The sequence below is a fragment of the Leptopilina boulardi genome, unplaced genomic scaffold (assembly GCF_019393585.1).
Source record: "Leptopilina boulardi isolate dan_hultmark-lab unplaced genomic scaffold, ZJU_Lbou_2.1 LbouV2_291, whole genome shotgun sequence".
Classification (NCBI taxonomy): Eukaryota; Metazoa; Arthropoda; class Insecta; order Hymenoptera; family Figitidae; genus Leptopilina; species Leptopilina boulardi.
This window is the reverse complement of record NW_026137853.1, coordinates 667,117-684,617: the sequence shown is the minus strand read 5'-3', so window position 1 is coordinate 684,617 and position 17,501 is coordinate 667,117. Positions and strand designations below refer to the sequence as shown.

At 26.5% G+C, this 17,501-nt stretch overlaps 3 protein-coding genes across 11 annotated transcripts in view; 1 reads left to right on the top strand and 2 right to left on the bottom strand.

Annotated features, from left to right (window-relative positions):
* Positions 1-8,502, bottom strand: part of LOC127282191 (GATOR complex protein NPRL3) — a 43,768-nt gene extending 35,266 nt beyond the window's left edge. The window contains exons 1-13 of one of the 6 annotated variants that reach the window (XR_007843166.1): positions 8,344-8,502; positions 8,038-8,257; positions 7,649-7,920; positions 7,476-7,571; positions 7,166-7,384; positions 6,679-7,012; positions 6,424-6,600; positions 5,811-6,239; positions 5,070-5,237; positions 4,503-4,706; positions 3,851-4,054; positions 2,964-3,438; positions 1,079-2,156 (exon numbers count right to left, since the gene is read on the bottom strand). Coding sequence is in view for 1 of the 6 variants with exons in the window: in XM_051306309.1 (XP_051162266.1) it covers positions 5,841-6,239; positions 6,424-6,600; positions 6,679-7,012; positions 7,166-7,384; positions 7,476-7,571; positions 7,649-7,920; positions 8,038-8,199 (1,659 nt within the window). In the remaining 5 variants the exon portion in view is untranslated. Of the gene's footprint in view, positions 1-1,078; positions 2,157-2,963; positions 3,439-3,850; positions 4,055-4,502; positions 4,707-5,069; positions 5,238-5,665; positions 6,240-6,423; positions 6,601-6,678; positions 7,013-7,165; positions 7,385-7,475; positions 7,572-7,648; positions 7,921-8,037 lie in introns of those variants that run through there. The other 5 variants (XR_007843164.1, XR_007843163.1, XR_007843167.1 and 2 more) reach the window with 5 other exon arrangements.
* A 334-nt stretch (positions 8,503-8,836) lies between these two features.
* LOC127282216 (zinc finger CCHC domain-containing protein 9-like) lies at positions 8,837-11,452 on the top strand. The gene is made up of 3 exons (XM_051306354.1): positions 8,837-8,975; positions 9,449-10,421; positions 10,491-11,452. The coding sequence occupies exons 2-3, from the start codon at positions 9,449-9,451 to the stop codon at positions 10,994-10,996; spliced, it is 1,479 nt and encodes a 492-aa protein (XP_051162311.1). The 5' UTR covers positions 8,837-8,975; the 3' UTR covers positions 10,997-11,452.
* Positions 11,453-11,559: 107 nt separating this feature from the next.
* Positions 11,560-17,127, bottom strand: LOC127282214 (protein lin-54 homolog). Of its 4 annotated transcripts, none has more exons than XM_051306350.1 (11): positions 16,834-17,127; positions 15,382-15,800; positions 14,986-15,309; positions 14,682-14,909; positions 14,412-14,606; positions 14,078-14,329; positions 13,641-13,835; positions 13,342-13,547; positions 13,010-13,256; positions 12,681-12,883; positions 11,560-12,601 (listed from the first exon to the last, which is right to left on the bottom strand). In XM_051306350.1, exons 2-11 carry the CDS (start codon positions 15,769-15,771, stop codon positions 12,418-12,420), a joined length of 2,424 nt encoding a protein of 807 aa, XP_051162307.1. In that variant the 5' UTR covers positions 15,772-15,800; positions 16,834-17,127; the 3' UTR covers positions 11,560-12,417. The 4 variants fall into 4 exon arrangements, with proteins under 4 accessions (XP_051162307.1, XP_051162308.1, XP_051162310.1 ...); XM_051306351.1 differs by lacking the exon at positions 16,834-17,127 and adding an exon at positions 16,571-16,683; XM_051306353.1 differs by lacking the exon at positions 16,834-17,127 and adding an exon at positions 16,659-16,682.
* Between the last annotated feature and the right edge of the window lie 374 nt (positions 17,128-17,501).

Below are 17,501 nucleotides of genomic sequence, written 5' to 3'. Positions count from 1 at the left end.
AAAAAAAAAAAAAACACTATCTTTTTGTAAAAAAAAAAAATAGTTTCTCTTTTTATATATATATTTTTTTTTATTCTTCACTCACGCTATCACAAGAATGAGCAAATTTCTAAATTTAATTATATTCACAACTCAAAGCAAGTAGAGAAACTTGAAAAATTATTCTCGTATAATTCTTGGTATAATAAAAAAAAATTATATATACAAAACGTGTATATAAATCTGGACGTGACACAAAGATTAAATAACTTATCACTTGCAATTATCAAACACTAACAATTATTTTCATAGAAACTAAACAATTTTTACAAATAGAAATACGCGATTAACTCTGAATATAGACATGTTCATGCCTCTGCTATTTTCCAACTAAATGCAAAGAGGAGAAAGGATTTGCCGCAGAAATCTAATACTGTACAGTCTTATAAGACATCGTTTGACATCTGAGCTTATATCGAAATAGAAATAATTTTCCCCACTATACAAAAAGTATGATATTACAGATATTTTGAAATACCTATACGATAATGAATTTTAATTCAAAGAAAAAAAAATTCTGTTAAATTAGAATTTAGAAATATAAAAAAAATTTTAATTTCAAAAATTAGCCTTATTTAAACTTCCAATTTAACTTATTTAAACTCCACTTTCCAATAAGGAAAGACCGAAGTTGATTATTTTGATTCTTTATGATAACTTTTTTTCTCCTTGAACTTGAACTTCCTCTCTTGTGAAATTAATACCAAAACATAATATTCCCTCACTTTTAAACGTTTTAACTAAGAAAAAGTTTTTCGTAATTTACTAATTATAAATTTTTTCATAAAATAATTTATTATGGAAAAAAAATACTTCCTTATTTTATCTTTTTTTTTTTTATAAAATTCACCTGAAATTTCCAGCATAAAATTTTTATACACTCGTGACAAAAAATAATCTTCTGATTTCACAAAACAGGAAATATTTCATGAGAAATTCTACATATCAGCGGGAAAAAAAACAAACTTTTTATAGATTAATTCAAAGACTATATATATATATATATAGCCAACAAATCGGATGTTTACTTGGCAAATATGTTATGTATTAGTCAATTATCTAGAATTAATGATTAAGCATTCAATTGTGTCAACGTCATCAACACGAAGACAGAGTATTGTGTGGTATACCTGACGAAGCAATTAATTATGTTTCTCAAAACAAATATCACTGGCAACGGACTACATGCTGGGATTGTATATCAGAAGCCAAGCAATTACTATGAGGTATAGCGTGAGATTCGGTATCAGAGAGACATAATTTGCTCAATTTATAGGACAAAGCTCTATATAACAAACCACGCATGTAATTAAGTAATCTCTTCATTTTTTATTCACTTCCTTAAATTATTAACGAAAAAACAATTATTTCTAATCTAATATAAAAAATATAACGAAGACAATTTTCTGAATTATTACAACCTGATGGAAAGTTTGTCGATTTTATAAAATTGTACTTGAAAGAAAATTTACAAAATAAATTTAAATTTGCTTAAAACAATTACAAATATACTCAACAAGTTATAATAAAATCACTTGTTAAATATTGATAGCAACTTTTTTCATGTTATCAATAAATATTCATAGAAAAACAATTTTTTAACGAAACGGTTTTAGCAAAGGCAAATATTCAAGAAAATGTATATATTATTTTAGAATTAAATAAATTATTAAAAATATTCTTTTTTAATTTTATATATCGATAATAAAATATACCCGATGCTGCTATCTATAAATACAAGAAAGTAATTTTATAAAAACGATCCTGATAAAATTAAAGTCGATACATTTTTATATCTTAATGATAATAAATATATTATCGAAGTTCTTTGTATCATATTTAATTATACACTGATTTATAATAAAATTATAAACGTTTTGACGATTTTGTAATTTACTATTCAACACAATGAAAAAATTTGAGAATTTAATTTAGTTGTTAGCTTCTTTTAAATTATAACATACGAAAAAAAAAGATCTGTAAATAACCTACATATCTTAAAATCTAAATAATTCGAAATTCACTGCTTGTTGAGAAAATGCGTATATGGAAGACACACCAACTCCTGATAATTTTAAAGATGACAAAAATTGTTCCAGATTGACCTCCAAATGCCTCTGAACAAAATAAATTCTATTGTTATAAACTTCTGTTTTTTTCATAAAATCTAAAAAGCCACTATTAAAAGCAAAGGCGAAACTTATGAAAAGAAATACAACGAAATGCGAAGAAAAGAACAAGAAATTAAAGAAACACCATTAAAATGTGGAATAATTTTAAAAAGAGCCCAAAGAAAAAAAGCCACACACCATAGGAAAAAACAAATTACAAATATCGTGGAAAACTTGAGAATATCGAAAAAGAAACAAAGAAAATAATCCCAAAAAAAAATTGTTTCAATAAAAAGACCAACATTAAATAAAAAACCAAAACAGCACCAACAATAACAAGCAATATTAATTATTTTAAAATATACAATATCCCAAAATAATAAAAAAATAAACGTAAAACCTTTATATATCAATTCTTAAATAAAACTTCCATCTTGCACTTTGCAAGAAGGCAAAAAAGTCAAATAATAAATCAATCAACACGAAAAAAAGTGAGTTATTGTAAAAATAATCATTTTTGCAAATAAAAATTCAAATACAAGTATTTTTAAAAAATACTGGACATTATTTTATAAAATAAAAATTAATCCAAATAATTTTTTTTAGTACAATTAATAAAATTTATCAAAAAATATATTAAAAACATTTGTACTTAAAAATTTCTAACCTCACTTTTGTACGTGTTGAAAAAATTTGTTAAAAGCTTCAATAAAAATATAAGAAAATAAGGCACAATAAGCAATAAATATTCATTAAAGAAGCACATGAGAAATAATAGAAATTAAATAAAAATAGTTAAAATAAATAACTCACATTATTCAATTCAATCAGATTGTTGTTTGTTATCAGTGCAAATAATTTCTTCACCCACGGACGAGAGATTAAAGATTTTAATTTCACACATTCACTAAACACTGACTCTATCAAATTACTTTACTTTATCTAATTAATTTAATTTAAAAGAAACTATTAAACTTTTAAAAATAAACAAAATACTTTGTAAAACACATGACTACTTTAAATAAAAAATGGCGATAAACATGAATGCCAACTTAAGATAACTAACTATAAGGCGCATTTTCAAAAAGGATACTGCGCGCGCATTGGCTGATTATTCCGCGAAAATTTAAATCTATAAATAAAAAAAACGAAATTTAGAAAAAAAATATATATTAAAAAAATTTTTTAGTTTCTTTTACTTTAAATTTAATTTAAAAAAATTTTTTAAACCCGCACTGACTCTATACTTTTTTAAAGGTGGCTCTCCCATTGTTTTCCTCAGGTGATACTGAAAAAAGGAACAAAGAACAAAACAAATTAAAAACTAGAAAAAAACAGATCTAAATTTAGTTTTACTTAAATATTTTCTGACAAATATAAATTTTATTTGAAAAAAAAATATTCGTCTTTAAATTTTTCATTTCTCTATATTTTGGTTTTTTTTATTTTAACCTGCAATTACAGGTTAGGTTTCTTTATTTCCTAGAAACTATTTCTTCCCATTTTTATCAAAAATAAACAATTATTTACGTAGCGTATTTTTTTTTTTTTTTTGTCAAAAAAAAGTTAAGAAAACATAACCTACAAAACAATTTTCTATAAAAAACGAGATATTTTCAAAATTTTCAATTAATACAAGATCTTTTGATAGTGAATTAATTGAAAATGGAAATATTATTTAATTAATAGAGGAAAATTACCTAAGTAGGGATTTTCCATAGCTTGCGATTCTTCCGATTCTGTCAAGTCCCCGGAGATCCCTTCTCTGAGTTACTAACCAAATGAAAATTTAGAAAGTAACCTTTCAAGAAGACCGGTTTCTTTTCAGTTTCGGGCACACCCTTATATGCTCAGAATCATTTTCACCGATCATTTTTGCTTTTAACTAGTAACCACCCAGGAATCTGTAAAAAAAAATAAATAACACTTGCTAAAAATTTTCCCAATCGCCGACATCTTGAAAATATCAGGAATTTTCTTTAATTTTTATGCAGGCGATATATTAAAATAGTAGGAAAAACTAATTCTAACCTACAATTGTACATTTACGAGTTTCTTCTTTTTTTAAAATATTTTTTCTCATATTTTACATTTTTTTTTATTTTAACCTGCAATTATGTAGGTTACGTTCCTTTATTTCCTATAAACTATTCCTATTCCTTCCTATTTTTGTTAAAAAAAATTATTCACACTGCATTTTTTTTTTGTCAAAAAAAAAGTAAAGCAAACATAACCTATAAAACAGTATTTATAAAAAATGAGATATTCTCAAAATATTCAAGTCATACAAGATATTTTGGTCAAAATTTAATGAAAAACGAAAATAATTTTTAATTAAGAGATTAAAATTACCAAAGTAGGGATTGTCCACAGCTTGCGATCCTTCCGATTCTGTCAAGTCCCCGGAGATCCCTTCTCTGGATTACTAACCAAATGAAAATTTGGAAAGTAATCTTACAAGAAGACCGGGTTCTTTTCAGTTTCGGGCACACCCTTATATGCTCAGGATCATTTTCACTGGTGATTTTTGCTTTTGACCAGCCACCACCGAGGAATCTGGAAAAATAAATGAGCAACGCTTGTTAGCCAACTTTCCCAATCGCCGCCATCTTGAAAATGCGCCATCTTTCGACAATGTTATAAACTAACCCACAATACATTATTTATTGGGAAAATGTAAATTACTGAACAAAACTGAGTTAAATATGATTAACAATCCATGAAAATTGCCGAAATGTGAGAAAAAATATGCAAACAATGAGAATACCTGCACAACACGTCAAATGCGTAGTCATTATTCTCATTGGTCATTTTATCACTTTTCGACAATTTACCATTCTTTTTCTCATAAAATATTATTCCCCTCGATTGGAGAAGTAAATAAAACACAAAAGTTGCGGAGAAATAAATAATATTTACCATTTTTGAAAAAACAATGTTGCTGGAACAAAAGGACGCCACCGAGTGATGAAAATTTGTCGACAGGAATTGCAACTGTTTTATCTAGCCTGTGATTGGCTGCTGGACGGATTTCCACAATTCTCAGCTTGGAAACCAATCTTCCTCATTGGTGGACAATTTTTGTAGCTAAATAAAAGCGGGAAATTAGAGAACGCTGATTGGTGGCATACCCTTCCTTATTAAAAAATAGAAATCCATTTCATTATTGGCGGTAAATTTAAATTTCAAAAAAAGTAATCTCAACAGTTTTTTTTTAATTTTACATTATTTAAAACAAATTTGTCATCTAAATGACTTTTTTTTAGTAATTTGTAATTATTAATGAATCAATTTTAATTTTAATTAAACTTTAATTAATGATTGTAAATAATAAATTAAAATTTAATTAAAATAAAAAAATAGAAATTGATTTATTAATTAACTTAATTAATTGCAATTAATTTTTTATAAAAATATAGAAAATTTAATTATAGTCATCAAAAAATATTCAAATAATATTGTAATAAAAAATATAAAAAAATATATTTATTTATAAATATAAATAATATGCAATATTTATTTTATATTTCTCATTTTATTACTTGCTTTACCAATAATGAAAATAACGATTATAATAACAATAATAAAACAATTTAACAAATATAAAAAATCTAAAATGTTAAATATTTTTTACAATGTAATATATATGTACAAACTTACAGTTTTTTTGTTAAAATAATTTGTTGATCTTTACTGGGAACTTAATTGAGAATAAAAAAGTGCAATCGCTGGATCTTCACTCTCGCACGTAATTAAAATATCGCGAAATTTATCAAGTATTTGTAATAATTGTGAACGACGAATATTTTCCAAATACATAATTTCTTCCAAATGATGTGCACCACGAAAATAGCCTAATCGACAAAGTTTATCCAATAAAATAATATCATCCGATGGCATTGAATAATTTTCCGGTTGAAAATCATAAATTCCATCCTCCTTATGAATTGACAATGACATATCTGTTTTTGAATCACTTGGTGTACCTTTTGGTGTATCGCTCAGACTCCAACTACTATCCTCCTGTTGATGACCATTTTCATTTTCCACAGTTCCCGTTGGACTCGACGTATCCGAGGACTTTGAATCCTAAAACAGTATTTTTTTATACTTTCAAAAGACTTACAAATTTCTTTTTAATTTAATAAAAAATAAATCGAACTGAAAATAAAAAATGTTAACAATAAAAAAAATTATGAATACAAACAAAAAAAATTAAAAGAAATTATAGTTAATAATTTTTAGTTTGAAATAATTTTGATGATTTAATTACTTTAATTATTCGGCCATGAACTGTTGGCATATATTGCACATAAGTATGTAATTGCAACAAAAGATGATATTTCAACATCCAAATAATAATTTTCACTAGCTGCGTTTGCTGCTGTGGTTGATTTAGAGGATTTAATTTTTGACTAATTGAAGTTGGTAGAGAAAAATCGCTCAGCACCTTAAAAAAATATTAAAAATTATATAAATTATATAAATATGCAAATTAGAATTTCAGAAATTAATTTTAATAATTTACCTGCAATAAACACAATCCTGGAAATTGTTCGGAAAACATTTCCAATAATTGATTTGTAATAATTGCATCTGGTGAAACAACGTAAACATTACTTTCACAAAGTGGATAAATAATTGTTGCTTTCGCCCAATAAACCAAATGTCCAGTCAATTGAAAAACTTGTGACAATGTGAGATCTGAATCGGCAGCTAAAGTTTGCAAACTCTTCAAGGGATTATACATTTGAATCATTCGTTTTAACGCTGGCGATGAATCCGATGGAAGTGATTCCAATAATTCCAATTGTTCAATCAATAGCAATAAACCATGATAAGGCCTCAAACTTTTTAAGCACCTGGTAAAATTAATTCATTAGCAATTGAAATTTCATTATTCTTTAATTAGCACAATAATTTTTAATCGAATTTTATTCAATCTAATAATAGATTTTTTACCCCAATTATTATTATTTTTTTAATATTAATTTTATTCGAGGGAAATAACAAACCTGTCAATCATTTCTGGATTCATAATAAAACCCTTTTTGTGGGATTGATGAACTTTTTGCGGCAAGCAAAAACTAACTTGAATCCATTTATTAATCATAATATTAATTACTCCCGTTGTACTTAAACTGTTGAAAACAGACTTTAAATCGCGAGCGAGAGAACATTTTTGAAGTATCACTTCGTATGGCGATTCGTCGCCATCACTCTCCTCTTCTGATCTGCAAAAAAAAAATTTTCATTTATTTATCAACATAAAATTAAATTCGATATTTTGAAATTGTTAAAATTTTTTTAAAATATCCTTTTTACCGAGCAGCAGCTTCATCATGAGTAGAGACCATCATTTTAATTTCTTCACTAAGATAACCGCATCGTTTTTCCTCGTGCCTTAACGCAATTCCAAGTCTAAACAAAATAAATAAAATTGCAAAACTAAATTAATAATTTAATGAACTGCATTTTCTAATTTGAAAAAAACAAACCTTCTGCTAAGATCGTAATAACATTTCACAACCGAATGTGTCGCTTGTGCTTGAAGAGCAAAAACGACATTGAACAACATTGAGGAATTTGTTTCCTTTGTTCCACGTGATGAAAGAAGCGTTGGATGTCCAACAAAACGTACATTATTTACTTTTAATTCAAATTTAAGTTCACATAATTCGGGTTTTACTGCAAATAAAGTTGAGAGAACTTCATCTGATAATCCTGTGAGATTTCCATTTGTTATATTTGACGTAGGAAATGGCAACGACTGTATTTAAAGAAAAACAATAATTATTATTGATAAATACAAATAAAATAACATTAATAAAATAAATTTATTTTATCTTTTTAGTTTACGTACGAAAGGTGTGAAAATTTTACTAACCTGCAACAAATCTTCGTTTATAATTAATGAATAAGGATTTTTTCGTTTTGTACATTGATTCAAGTCTCTTTCATGATTAGTTGTGTGTGGATAACGAAAAAGCATTCTGTCACCTTTACTGTCACTTTTTACAAGAATAATACTCAATGGATTTATCTCCATAATTAAAAAGTGAGGTTATAAACAATGTTGATCTCGTATTTCTGTTTATCCCAAGTCACTAGAAATTTACACTTTCTTTTATTGTACCTTTAATTATTAACGAGTGGATTTATTTATTTATTTATTTATAAAACAATTGATTACATGTTTGTTAATTTACAATATCCAACTGTCAAATCACTGTCAAACACAATAATTAACACATACACATTTACACACACGTGCGTCAGCTGTCAGATTCATGTAAATTCGAAATGAAAAGAAATATAAATTCTTTTTCATTTACAAACAATAAGAAGTAAAGGAAATTAATATTTGTGTTAAATTTTTACATTTTGCATAAATTATTATTCAATAATTTAAATCTTTTTACTTGATAGAAACTGAGGTTATGTAATAATAATTTTTTATAACATGTTCTGTTTTCTATGGTAACAATTAATTATGTTAATTAATGTAATATTAATTATGTATAATGGTCAATTTTTTCTTTTTTTAAAAAATATATCACTTATATATAAAAGAAAAAATATTTTCATTTTGAAACTATTTAAATTTACGTATTTTACGTAATAAGTCACGTGACTTATTCAACCAATCAGCTTCACTTTAATTTTCATTGGTTGTTGAACTACATTCCAAACCCTGAAATTAAAGGGTTGATCATTTGTTGATTTTCTGCTTAATTAAAAAATTTGTTTAAATAAATTGTTTTTGTGACATTATATAACGTGAAATGATACATTATTAATTATTTTTATTAATATTTGAGAAATGTAAGTTTTATTTTTAATTATTTTAGAAATATATTAGAAATTAGATATGTGAACTTTATATACACATGTGACTTAACCTATAAATTTGTTTTTAAATTTATATTAATTTAAACTTTATTAAAACTATTTCTTTCAAAGATTTTGCTTACATTTTTGTTTATTATTTACGTAATTTTTTTTTTTTTGTCTTTTTAAACGATTCATAAATTCCATCTAAGTAATTACATTAATTAATCTAAATTATATATTAAATGTTTGACAAACACGTGGAATTTTCAAACATATTTAATTTTAGAATTTAAATATTACGTTTACTGTATACTATAGTAATTTTTATATTACTTTTATTATATATTTTATGTATAAATATAATTTAATTGTATAAACAGCTATTTAAAGAAAAACTTAAATATTTTATTCGTAAATTGTTATTTATTATTAATATTTAATTTTTATTAAAATTTATTTTGCAGATGACACGTTTTGCAAGAGCTAAAGGTTCTAAAGCTTCAAATGAAAGGGTCAAAGAGGAAGCAACACCATGGCATATTATGAAACAACAACTCAATGAATCTTTGGCAAAAGAAAAATCATTTGAAACTAAAGGGAAAACTAAAACAGCAAAACAATTACTTGAGGAAAAAGAAGAATCTTCCCCCGTGACAAATGATTGGGCGGAATTTGATAAACCAACGAAAAAAACAAAGAAAACAAAATTATCAACTTCGAATAAAATTGAAAAACCAACCGAGAAGAAAATAAAAAAGAAAAAAATTAAAGAAGCTCTAAATAATCAAACTGAAGATAATAATACCAATCTTGTAAATGATATTAGCGAAAAAGTGAAAAGAAAACAAATAGTCACTGATAAAAATAAAGAGGAAGAAAATAATATTTTGAAAATAAAATCTGTTTCTGTTTCTCCCCAAAAAAACAAGAAGAAACGTGATAAAATTGATACATCTGAAGATGCAGTTTCAGAACAGAAGGAAAAGAAAATCAAAATTGATGAAAAATCCGATGAAAATTCAACAATAGAAAAACCCACGGAAAAATTAAGTAAACGTCAAAAGCGAAATTTGAAGAATAAAAATAAAAAAAGTGAAACAACAAATACTGATTTGAAAAAATCGGTATTTGACACTAAGGAAAATGACTGGAATACTGAAGTGAAATTCGGAAAACCTGATAAAAAATTGGAGGAAAATTCTAATTTTCCAAATCAAAATAACAGATTTGAAAGAAATAGGGCAAATATGAAAAATCATCATTTAAGAAAGCCTAAAGTTAGAGACAACAAGGAACATCAAAGAAGAAAACCAATGCAATCAATGAAATTAATGATCAATGGAATGGAAATTGAAGTTGTCATGTACGATGGATTTCCCGTTCAAAAAGAAGACGCCGAACGATTAAAAGAATTAAAACAACAAATGATTCTCAAAGGTTCGTTCTATTTTTGAAATTTTCAAAACATTTTTTTGACTTTAATTTTAAAAATTTTATTATTTTCAGGAATTCCAAAATCAGAAATAGACGCAGCAATGAAACTCGAGAGGCGAAAAGCAGAAAAAGCATTGGCACGCGTGAGAAAACAAGTTTGTTTTCACTGTCGTAAATCGGGTCACAATTTATCCGATTGTCCCGAACTTGGTAAAGAAGAATCGGCAACTGGCATTTGTTTTAAATGTGGATCAACAGAGCACACACATTTTGAATGTAAAGTTACAAAATCCGATGACTATAGATATGCAAAATGTTTTATATGTCGTGAACAGGGACATATTGCAAAACAATGTCCCGATAATCCAAAAGGACTTTATCCAAAAGGTGGTGCTTGTAAAATATGCGGTGATGTGACACATTTAAAGAAAGATTGTCCCGATGCTGCGAGAGAAAAAGAAGAAACAACAATAACTGTTAAAACAATTTCCGATAAGGCATTAGAATCAATTGAAGATGAGAATGATAACAAATTTAAACAAACTAAAGAAACTAAAAAGAAAATTGTTAAATTCTAATTATTTAATTTTTACTTTTATTAGAAAAATTAAATTTTCTTCTTCAAGGAAAAATTTAAAAAATTAAAAGATTTAATGAACATAGGTTTGTTTCGAAAGAAAAAAATTGAAATAAATTTTATATCTGATAATTTAATGAGTAGAAATATAACATATATATGTTTAAAAGTCGCAAAGCTAGAATAATAGCTACATGTCATTGAACACACAGATTTTTCACCAAAATTTTTTTTTTAAAGAGCGCAATTAACTTTATCAACTCTGATAATAATAATATTTTTTATTTATAATATAATATATATATATTTATATACTTCAATCGACTCCTATCTATACATTTTTTTTTCTTACATTATTCTACAATAAGTGTAAAGTATTTCGTTTACTATGCCAATCATACAAAAAATTGTGAGAAAAAATCGTGTTTGATTGACAATAAACAAAAAAAAAGTATAATTCTACTTTTTTCTTTTTTTTAAAAACTATTTTATATTTAATGGAAAAAAATTAATAAATCGTTAAACAATTTACTACACAAAAAAGAGATTTTCAAAAATGCATCCTTTTTACTATAAGTGAATAATTTATTCACGATTTGAATGAAAATTCTCAAACTACAGAACTATATAAAAAAAAATTAAACAAGTAAAAACTAATTAAATCTAATTTTAAATATACCTTCAGTAAATACTAAAAATAGCAAATAATGAAAGTATTTATTTTTTTTACGTATAAAGAAAAGATACGACGCTTTTTCTTTTTGAATAGCAATTCTTTGCAGGATTTGAAAAAATATCAAAATTTTCCTCGTCATTTTTAGTAAATTAGATCTTTGTACACACTTTACAAAGGCGGCTAATTAAATTGAAATTTTTTTGTTTTATTGAAACCAAATTTTTTGTTTTGTTCTCTATAATAAGTTTATTAGCTTATGGAGCAAATGATCGATTTTGAATTGAATTTTCGCCTTTTTTTTTGACGTACAAAATTTTTTTTAATGTTATTATTATGCTAATCATTTTTATCTTGATCTTACATTTCTCTATAATTTATATACAAATTAAATTTCACAATTTTTCCTCTTTTTTTTCTTGCCGATGAAAATTTCAATTCAATTAAATTGTCAAGATCAATTACTCACAATATCAATATATTATATATGATTAAACGAGTTGATTAAAAAAAAAGTGTTAAAAATTCTTTTACCTATTCTCGTGCATTTTTTGTTTGTTTGTAAATCGATGCTCTTTTCGAAATAAAAACTGATTTCAGTTTTACTTTATTTTTGTCCATACCATGTCTTTGGTATTCTTAAATTTCAGTCATTTTCTTTTCTTTTAATCCATCGATTGCTTTTTTTAATGCGCAAGGATAAAATTGAAATAATTGTGGAAATTTCGTTTTCTGATGAAATATCCCTGCTAGATATTTTCTGCTTTATGGGCAGATTCTATTATTTCTTTCAAGCATCGTCCAAATTCTTCGATTATTAATTTTTGCGATGTTTCCTCGTCCAACATATTTCGTTCGGCATCGTCTGCTTGTGCCATTAAACATTGACATGTTATTTCAACAACTTTATCAGTTAGGAAATTGAATGGTTGTCTAAAAAGAAAAAATAGAAAAGTTATTATTGAAAAATTTTAAATTATAATTAGGAGAAAAATATAAAACAATTTCTAACCTTGCTCCAGTATTTGAAGTTGCTGCCGGTCTAAAAGCCGTGGAATCTAAATATTGTTGCATTTTAGCTTTATTTAATGTGAGTTGTGCCGTTCTAACTTCAGCAGCGTCAGCTAAATCTTTCAATGATTTTTTCGTTAAAAGTGTCTCTTCGACATTTCGACAACCTATACACTTACAATTTCCAGAACATGGGATTTTCGCCTAAAAACAAAAGAACAAACTTTACTTCAAAAATAAACAAATGACACACGAGATAAAAACAAATTTTTTTAAAATTAAAAATTAAATTAAATAATTGTTTTTAAAAAAGAAAAATTAATTACAAACCTCGTAGCATTCACAGTAATTTTTCAAGCAACCACTTCGTTTACAATTACAACCTTTGGTGTGTCTTCTGACAATATCTTCACCGATATCGCGCCCTTTTCCAATTTTCGGTCGGAATGCATTTGGATTGCGTTCTAAACATGATTTAATAGCTCTCTGTCTTTCTTCCTCATTGCCTAAATTATTCGAACAATTATTACAATTGCACATATGACAAAATTCTCCATTCGCAAAACAATCGCAATATCTGAAAAGAAAAAAATTAATTTAAAAGAAATTAAAATACAAATAAAAAAAAAGATAAAAATAATTTTTTCCTTCTTTCTACTCACAATTTAAGACATTGTGATTTGGTGCAATTGCAAGGCTTTCGTGGACGAATTCCATTTGGTTCGCTATTCGCCACAGATCTTTGTGACATTTTACTCTCATTGTATGAAGCAATTGATATATTTCCAGATGAACCAATTGAACTTTGCGAACTATTTAATAAACTCGATGTTGATTGATGAAGTGTTTTCATTTTCAATTCATCCTTCTGTAAATTTAAGAAAAAAAATTAAATTAACTATTTAATTTTAATTCCACAAATTTTCGTCTCGTTAAAAGGAATTATAATTAAAATTTATACCTGTTGAAGATATTGAGCAGGGAGAACGACAATATTCCCAACGTTTGAACCTCCAGAAATAACGGCTTGACCCGAGGCCAATTGACTAAGAGCTGATGCTGGAATGGCGACCGCACTTTTTCCCTGACCACCAACTGAAGCGGGAATCAACAATCTTTGTCCTGTTCCACCTTTTGGCGTGACACTTCTAATTGCCTAAATTTCGTTTTGAGTAAAATTCAATCAGTTATTAATTTTATTATAAAATATAAAACTAATAGAATAAAAAATAGTATTAAATAGAAAAAAAAAATAATTTTTTGTAAACTTGACAACTCGAAAAAAGTGAAATACTTGAAAATAAATTGAAAAAGATTAAAAAGATTTTTTAAAAAAGTGACAAATTGTTAAAAAAAAAATTCCAAAAGATACGAAAAACATTTTTTTTTTTTACTCACTTTAACAATTTGCTGTTGAGGTCCAATTTTTTGATGAACACCAACTGTTTGTAGTGTCGCTTGGGGTTTTGCTTTACCAACAGTGACAACATTACTTGTTCCAGTTGCTGGTGTACTCACTAATCTAACATATTGCACCTGACGTCCGGGCATTTGAATTTGGTGCACTTGATTTGATGTTACGATATTTTGATTAGCAGGAATTCGAATCACTTGTCCACCTCCAAGTACTGTTCCTGGTTTCAAGGAACTCTAAATAGGAAAAAAAAATAAAAATTATTTAAAAATTTTAAAAAATTAACAAATTAATTAAAAATAAACAAAATTTCATTACCTGTCTAATTATAACTTTTTGAGCAGTTTGATGTTGCATATTTCCTTTACTAACCAATGTTGGTGACGATGAAATTGTTTTTGTCTGCATTGTCGGCGCTGGTAAAATTTTAGCCGGCGATTTTATTGAATTTGAAACAATAGTCATTTTTGAAGCCGAACCCGTCGATGGCATTAATTTATTAACAATAATTCCCTGTGAGAAAAAGACAATTTTTGTAAAGAAACAAAATTAGATTTAAAGCGAAAAAAAATTTGAAAAAACACAAACCTGTTTCTGAGATGGTGAAGAAGGTAAAATATGTTGAACTTTACTTGGACCTAATAGACCCATTTGTTGTGCTTGAGCGAAAGTTATTGTTTTCGTCGGATTCGATATATTTTGCGATGAATTATTACTTATAATTTTTATCGCTTGTTGACTTTCACCTTGTGATGAGGCAAAAAGAACTTGTCCCGTTTGTGATTGATTACCAGAGAGTATCATTTTTGTATAAACCTACAAATTTTTTTGTTTGTTATTAATAAGTAATTAATTATCTAGAAAAAAAAAGAATGAAGGAAACAATTCTTACATTTCGATTTTGTTGTCCACTTTGAACGGGTCTTTTAATAGAAGATGATTGAATTGTTTTAACTCCTTGAACATTTCCCAATGTTATAGTGCCAGATTGTGTTGTCGTTATAATTGGTTTATTTGGCTGTGCTGAACGTAATTGAACAATATTTCCATCGGCTGATTTTGCTGTTATTAAAGTTTGTGCCAAACTTTGTAATTGTCCTGGCGATGTACCGGAGGGATGGGAAATTTTCAAAATTTGACTATTTCCTTGTCCACCAGCAGGTGAAACAATCATAAATGATTGACTCTGTGACGGTTGTCCAACATGTTGTTTCATCTAAAATAAAATTTTGATTAATATTATCCAATGTTAATTTTAAACAGAAAAAAAAAGAAATTAATTATATACCTGAATCGTTGAAACAGGAACTCTTTGTAATGTGGGTTTTGTTTGAAAAATTAAATTCTGATTATGTTGATTTGCCGTTGTATATATAATTTGTTCATTTTGAACATTATCGGAAACATCCGTCATTTCAATATCGGGAAGAACACTCTCTCCCTCGGTTTCTGATTCTTGTTCAATAACAACATGTTCTTCATCAGTTGTCATAACTTCCTCAGCGTTCATACATTCTAAATCACCAGAAATACTTGTATAGGCCTCAAAATTAGTTGACGAATATTGTTCATTATGTGAAAGACTCAATGCACTCAAATCCTGATCATTAAGAGTACGTGAATCCAAAGCCACAGATTCAACAAGGGCTCGAACAGTTTGCCCTTTATTTGTAGCCATTGTGAATTATTCCACAGAAGAACTTCCTCCTATTATATAAATAAAAATAAAATTTAACAAATTTTGAAAAAAAACTACTAACAAAATTATACTAAAAAAAAAAAAAAAACATATGCTATTACATTATTACAACTACTTGACGTACATTTTTGTAGCGTCAACAATGGTCAATAAAAAACAAAAAGTTCACGTCAGTGTTGAATATAAATAAAACAAAAAGAAAAATTTCTAAACCTTATTTATATCCAATTATGAAAAAACATGTTTAAAGATTTAAAAAATTATTCCTAAACATTTAAAAGTATCGTCAACAGAAAGATATAGGTTAGAATCCCAAACCCAAGCAAGTATAACACATTATATGCATTATTTCTCCTAAAATTATGAAAACATGCAAAAAAAAAGATAACTTAACAAGTCTTAATTAATTTATGTAATATATATTAATATCGACAAAAAAAACGTAAATATCTGATTCAATTAACTATCACTCATTGGGCCTAATTTAAAAATTCAAAAATTCAAATACTTTCTTCTTATCTCGGCATTTCTTGATATTCCCATAAATTAATAACACTTTTAGGCAACCCACATAATACAATTAGAAATTTAAACACTAATTTTCTGAAATTAGAAACGAAAAATTTGAATAATAATCAAAAATTCGAAGCACAGTCACACACAAGTCAACATTAGCGCCATTTATTACTTCAACGCGCCATTTTCCAGAAAGCAAACTTTTACCCTTGTTTATTACTATTAATCGACGGAGAATTTACTTATTATAAAAAACAATTACTTCTAGAAATGACGAAAATCTTCAAACAATAAGTGATTTAAAATTTCAAGACACTCGACAGGAATAATTAGAAGAAATACAACTTAACCTCAAAAATTGTACGTTCGTATCTGAAATGCGTATACTATTGGGTGGGGGCGTGTCTGAAAAACACTTTTCCTGTCAAGTAGGACATAAAAATCATTCATAAAATCCAATCAAACACAACTATTAATATTAATTTATCACAAAAATATGAAAATTCATCATTTTATTGTACTTACCACTGTTTATCACTAATAACACGAATTTGTTCAAAATCACGCGCCCACCATTGCTATCCCAAGTTGCATCGCGCGCCGCTTTTATAATAACACAAAGATTAATAAATTAAGAAGCAAAGGTCACTATTTTATCAAATTTATTTATTCTACCCGACAACCAATTCATTTGACTTGACTCAAAACACAATGATGATCGCAACGTGGCATTTATTATGAACATGTAAACAACAATCACTGACAGGCTTTCGCGCACTTTAGGATTTTCGATTTCGCCATATTTTGCCTTTTCACCGCTCCAAAAATTGTCCAATACATTCTTCTTTAACCAATCAAAAAAGAAAATTACAATATTGGAATTTCTCTAAAAATCCTAACCTAACCTGCATCCAAGCAACCTGATGCATTTTTTTTTTTTTTTTTTAAAGAAAAAATATTTATAAACAAATTATTTTAATTTTAATATATAATTTGAAAGATTTTCTAGTTTTTTCATGATTAGAAACTATTTTGTTTTAAATATATTTAACTTTTAAGAGTAAATTATTATCGAGAGAGAAATTGACAAGTGACCAGAAGCAAATTTATAGAAATGAGAGCATTTAATTGAATTAAATGAAATAAAATTTTTTTAAAGAAGATAAAAATGTATATTTAATACCTTTTAGGAG

Coding starts and splice junctions, on each gene's coding strand:
- LOC127282216 (XM_051306354.1), top strand. CDS start 9,449: ATGACACGTTTTGCAAGAGCTAAAGGTTCTAAAGCTTCAAATGAAAGG. Junction 10,422..10,490: donor ACAACAAATGATTCTCAAAG/GTTCGTTCTATT, acceptor TATTATTTTCAG/GAATTCCAAAATCAGAAATA.
- LOC127282214 (XM_051306350.1), bottom strand. CDS start 15,771: ATGGCTACAAATAAAGGGCAAACTGTTCGAGCCCTTGTTGAATCTGTG. Junction 14,910..14,985: donor GTGGACAACAAAATCGAAAT/GTAAGAATTGTT, acceptor AAAAATTTGTAG/GTTTATACAAAAATGATACT. Junction 13,548..13,640: donor CTGCTCAATATCTTCAACAG/GTATAAATTTTA, acceptor TTAAATTTACAG/AAGGATGAATTGAAAATGAA.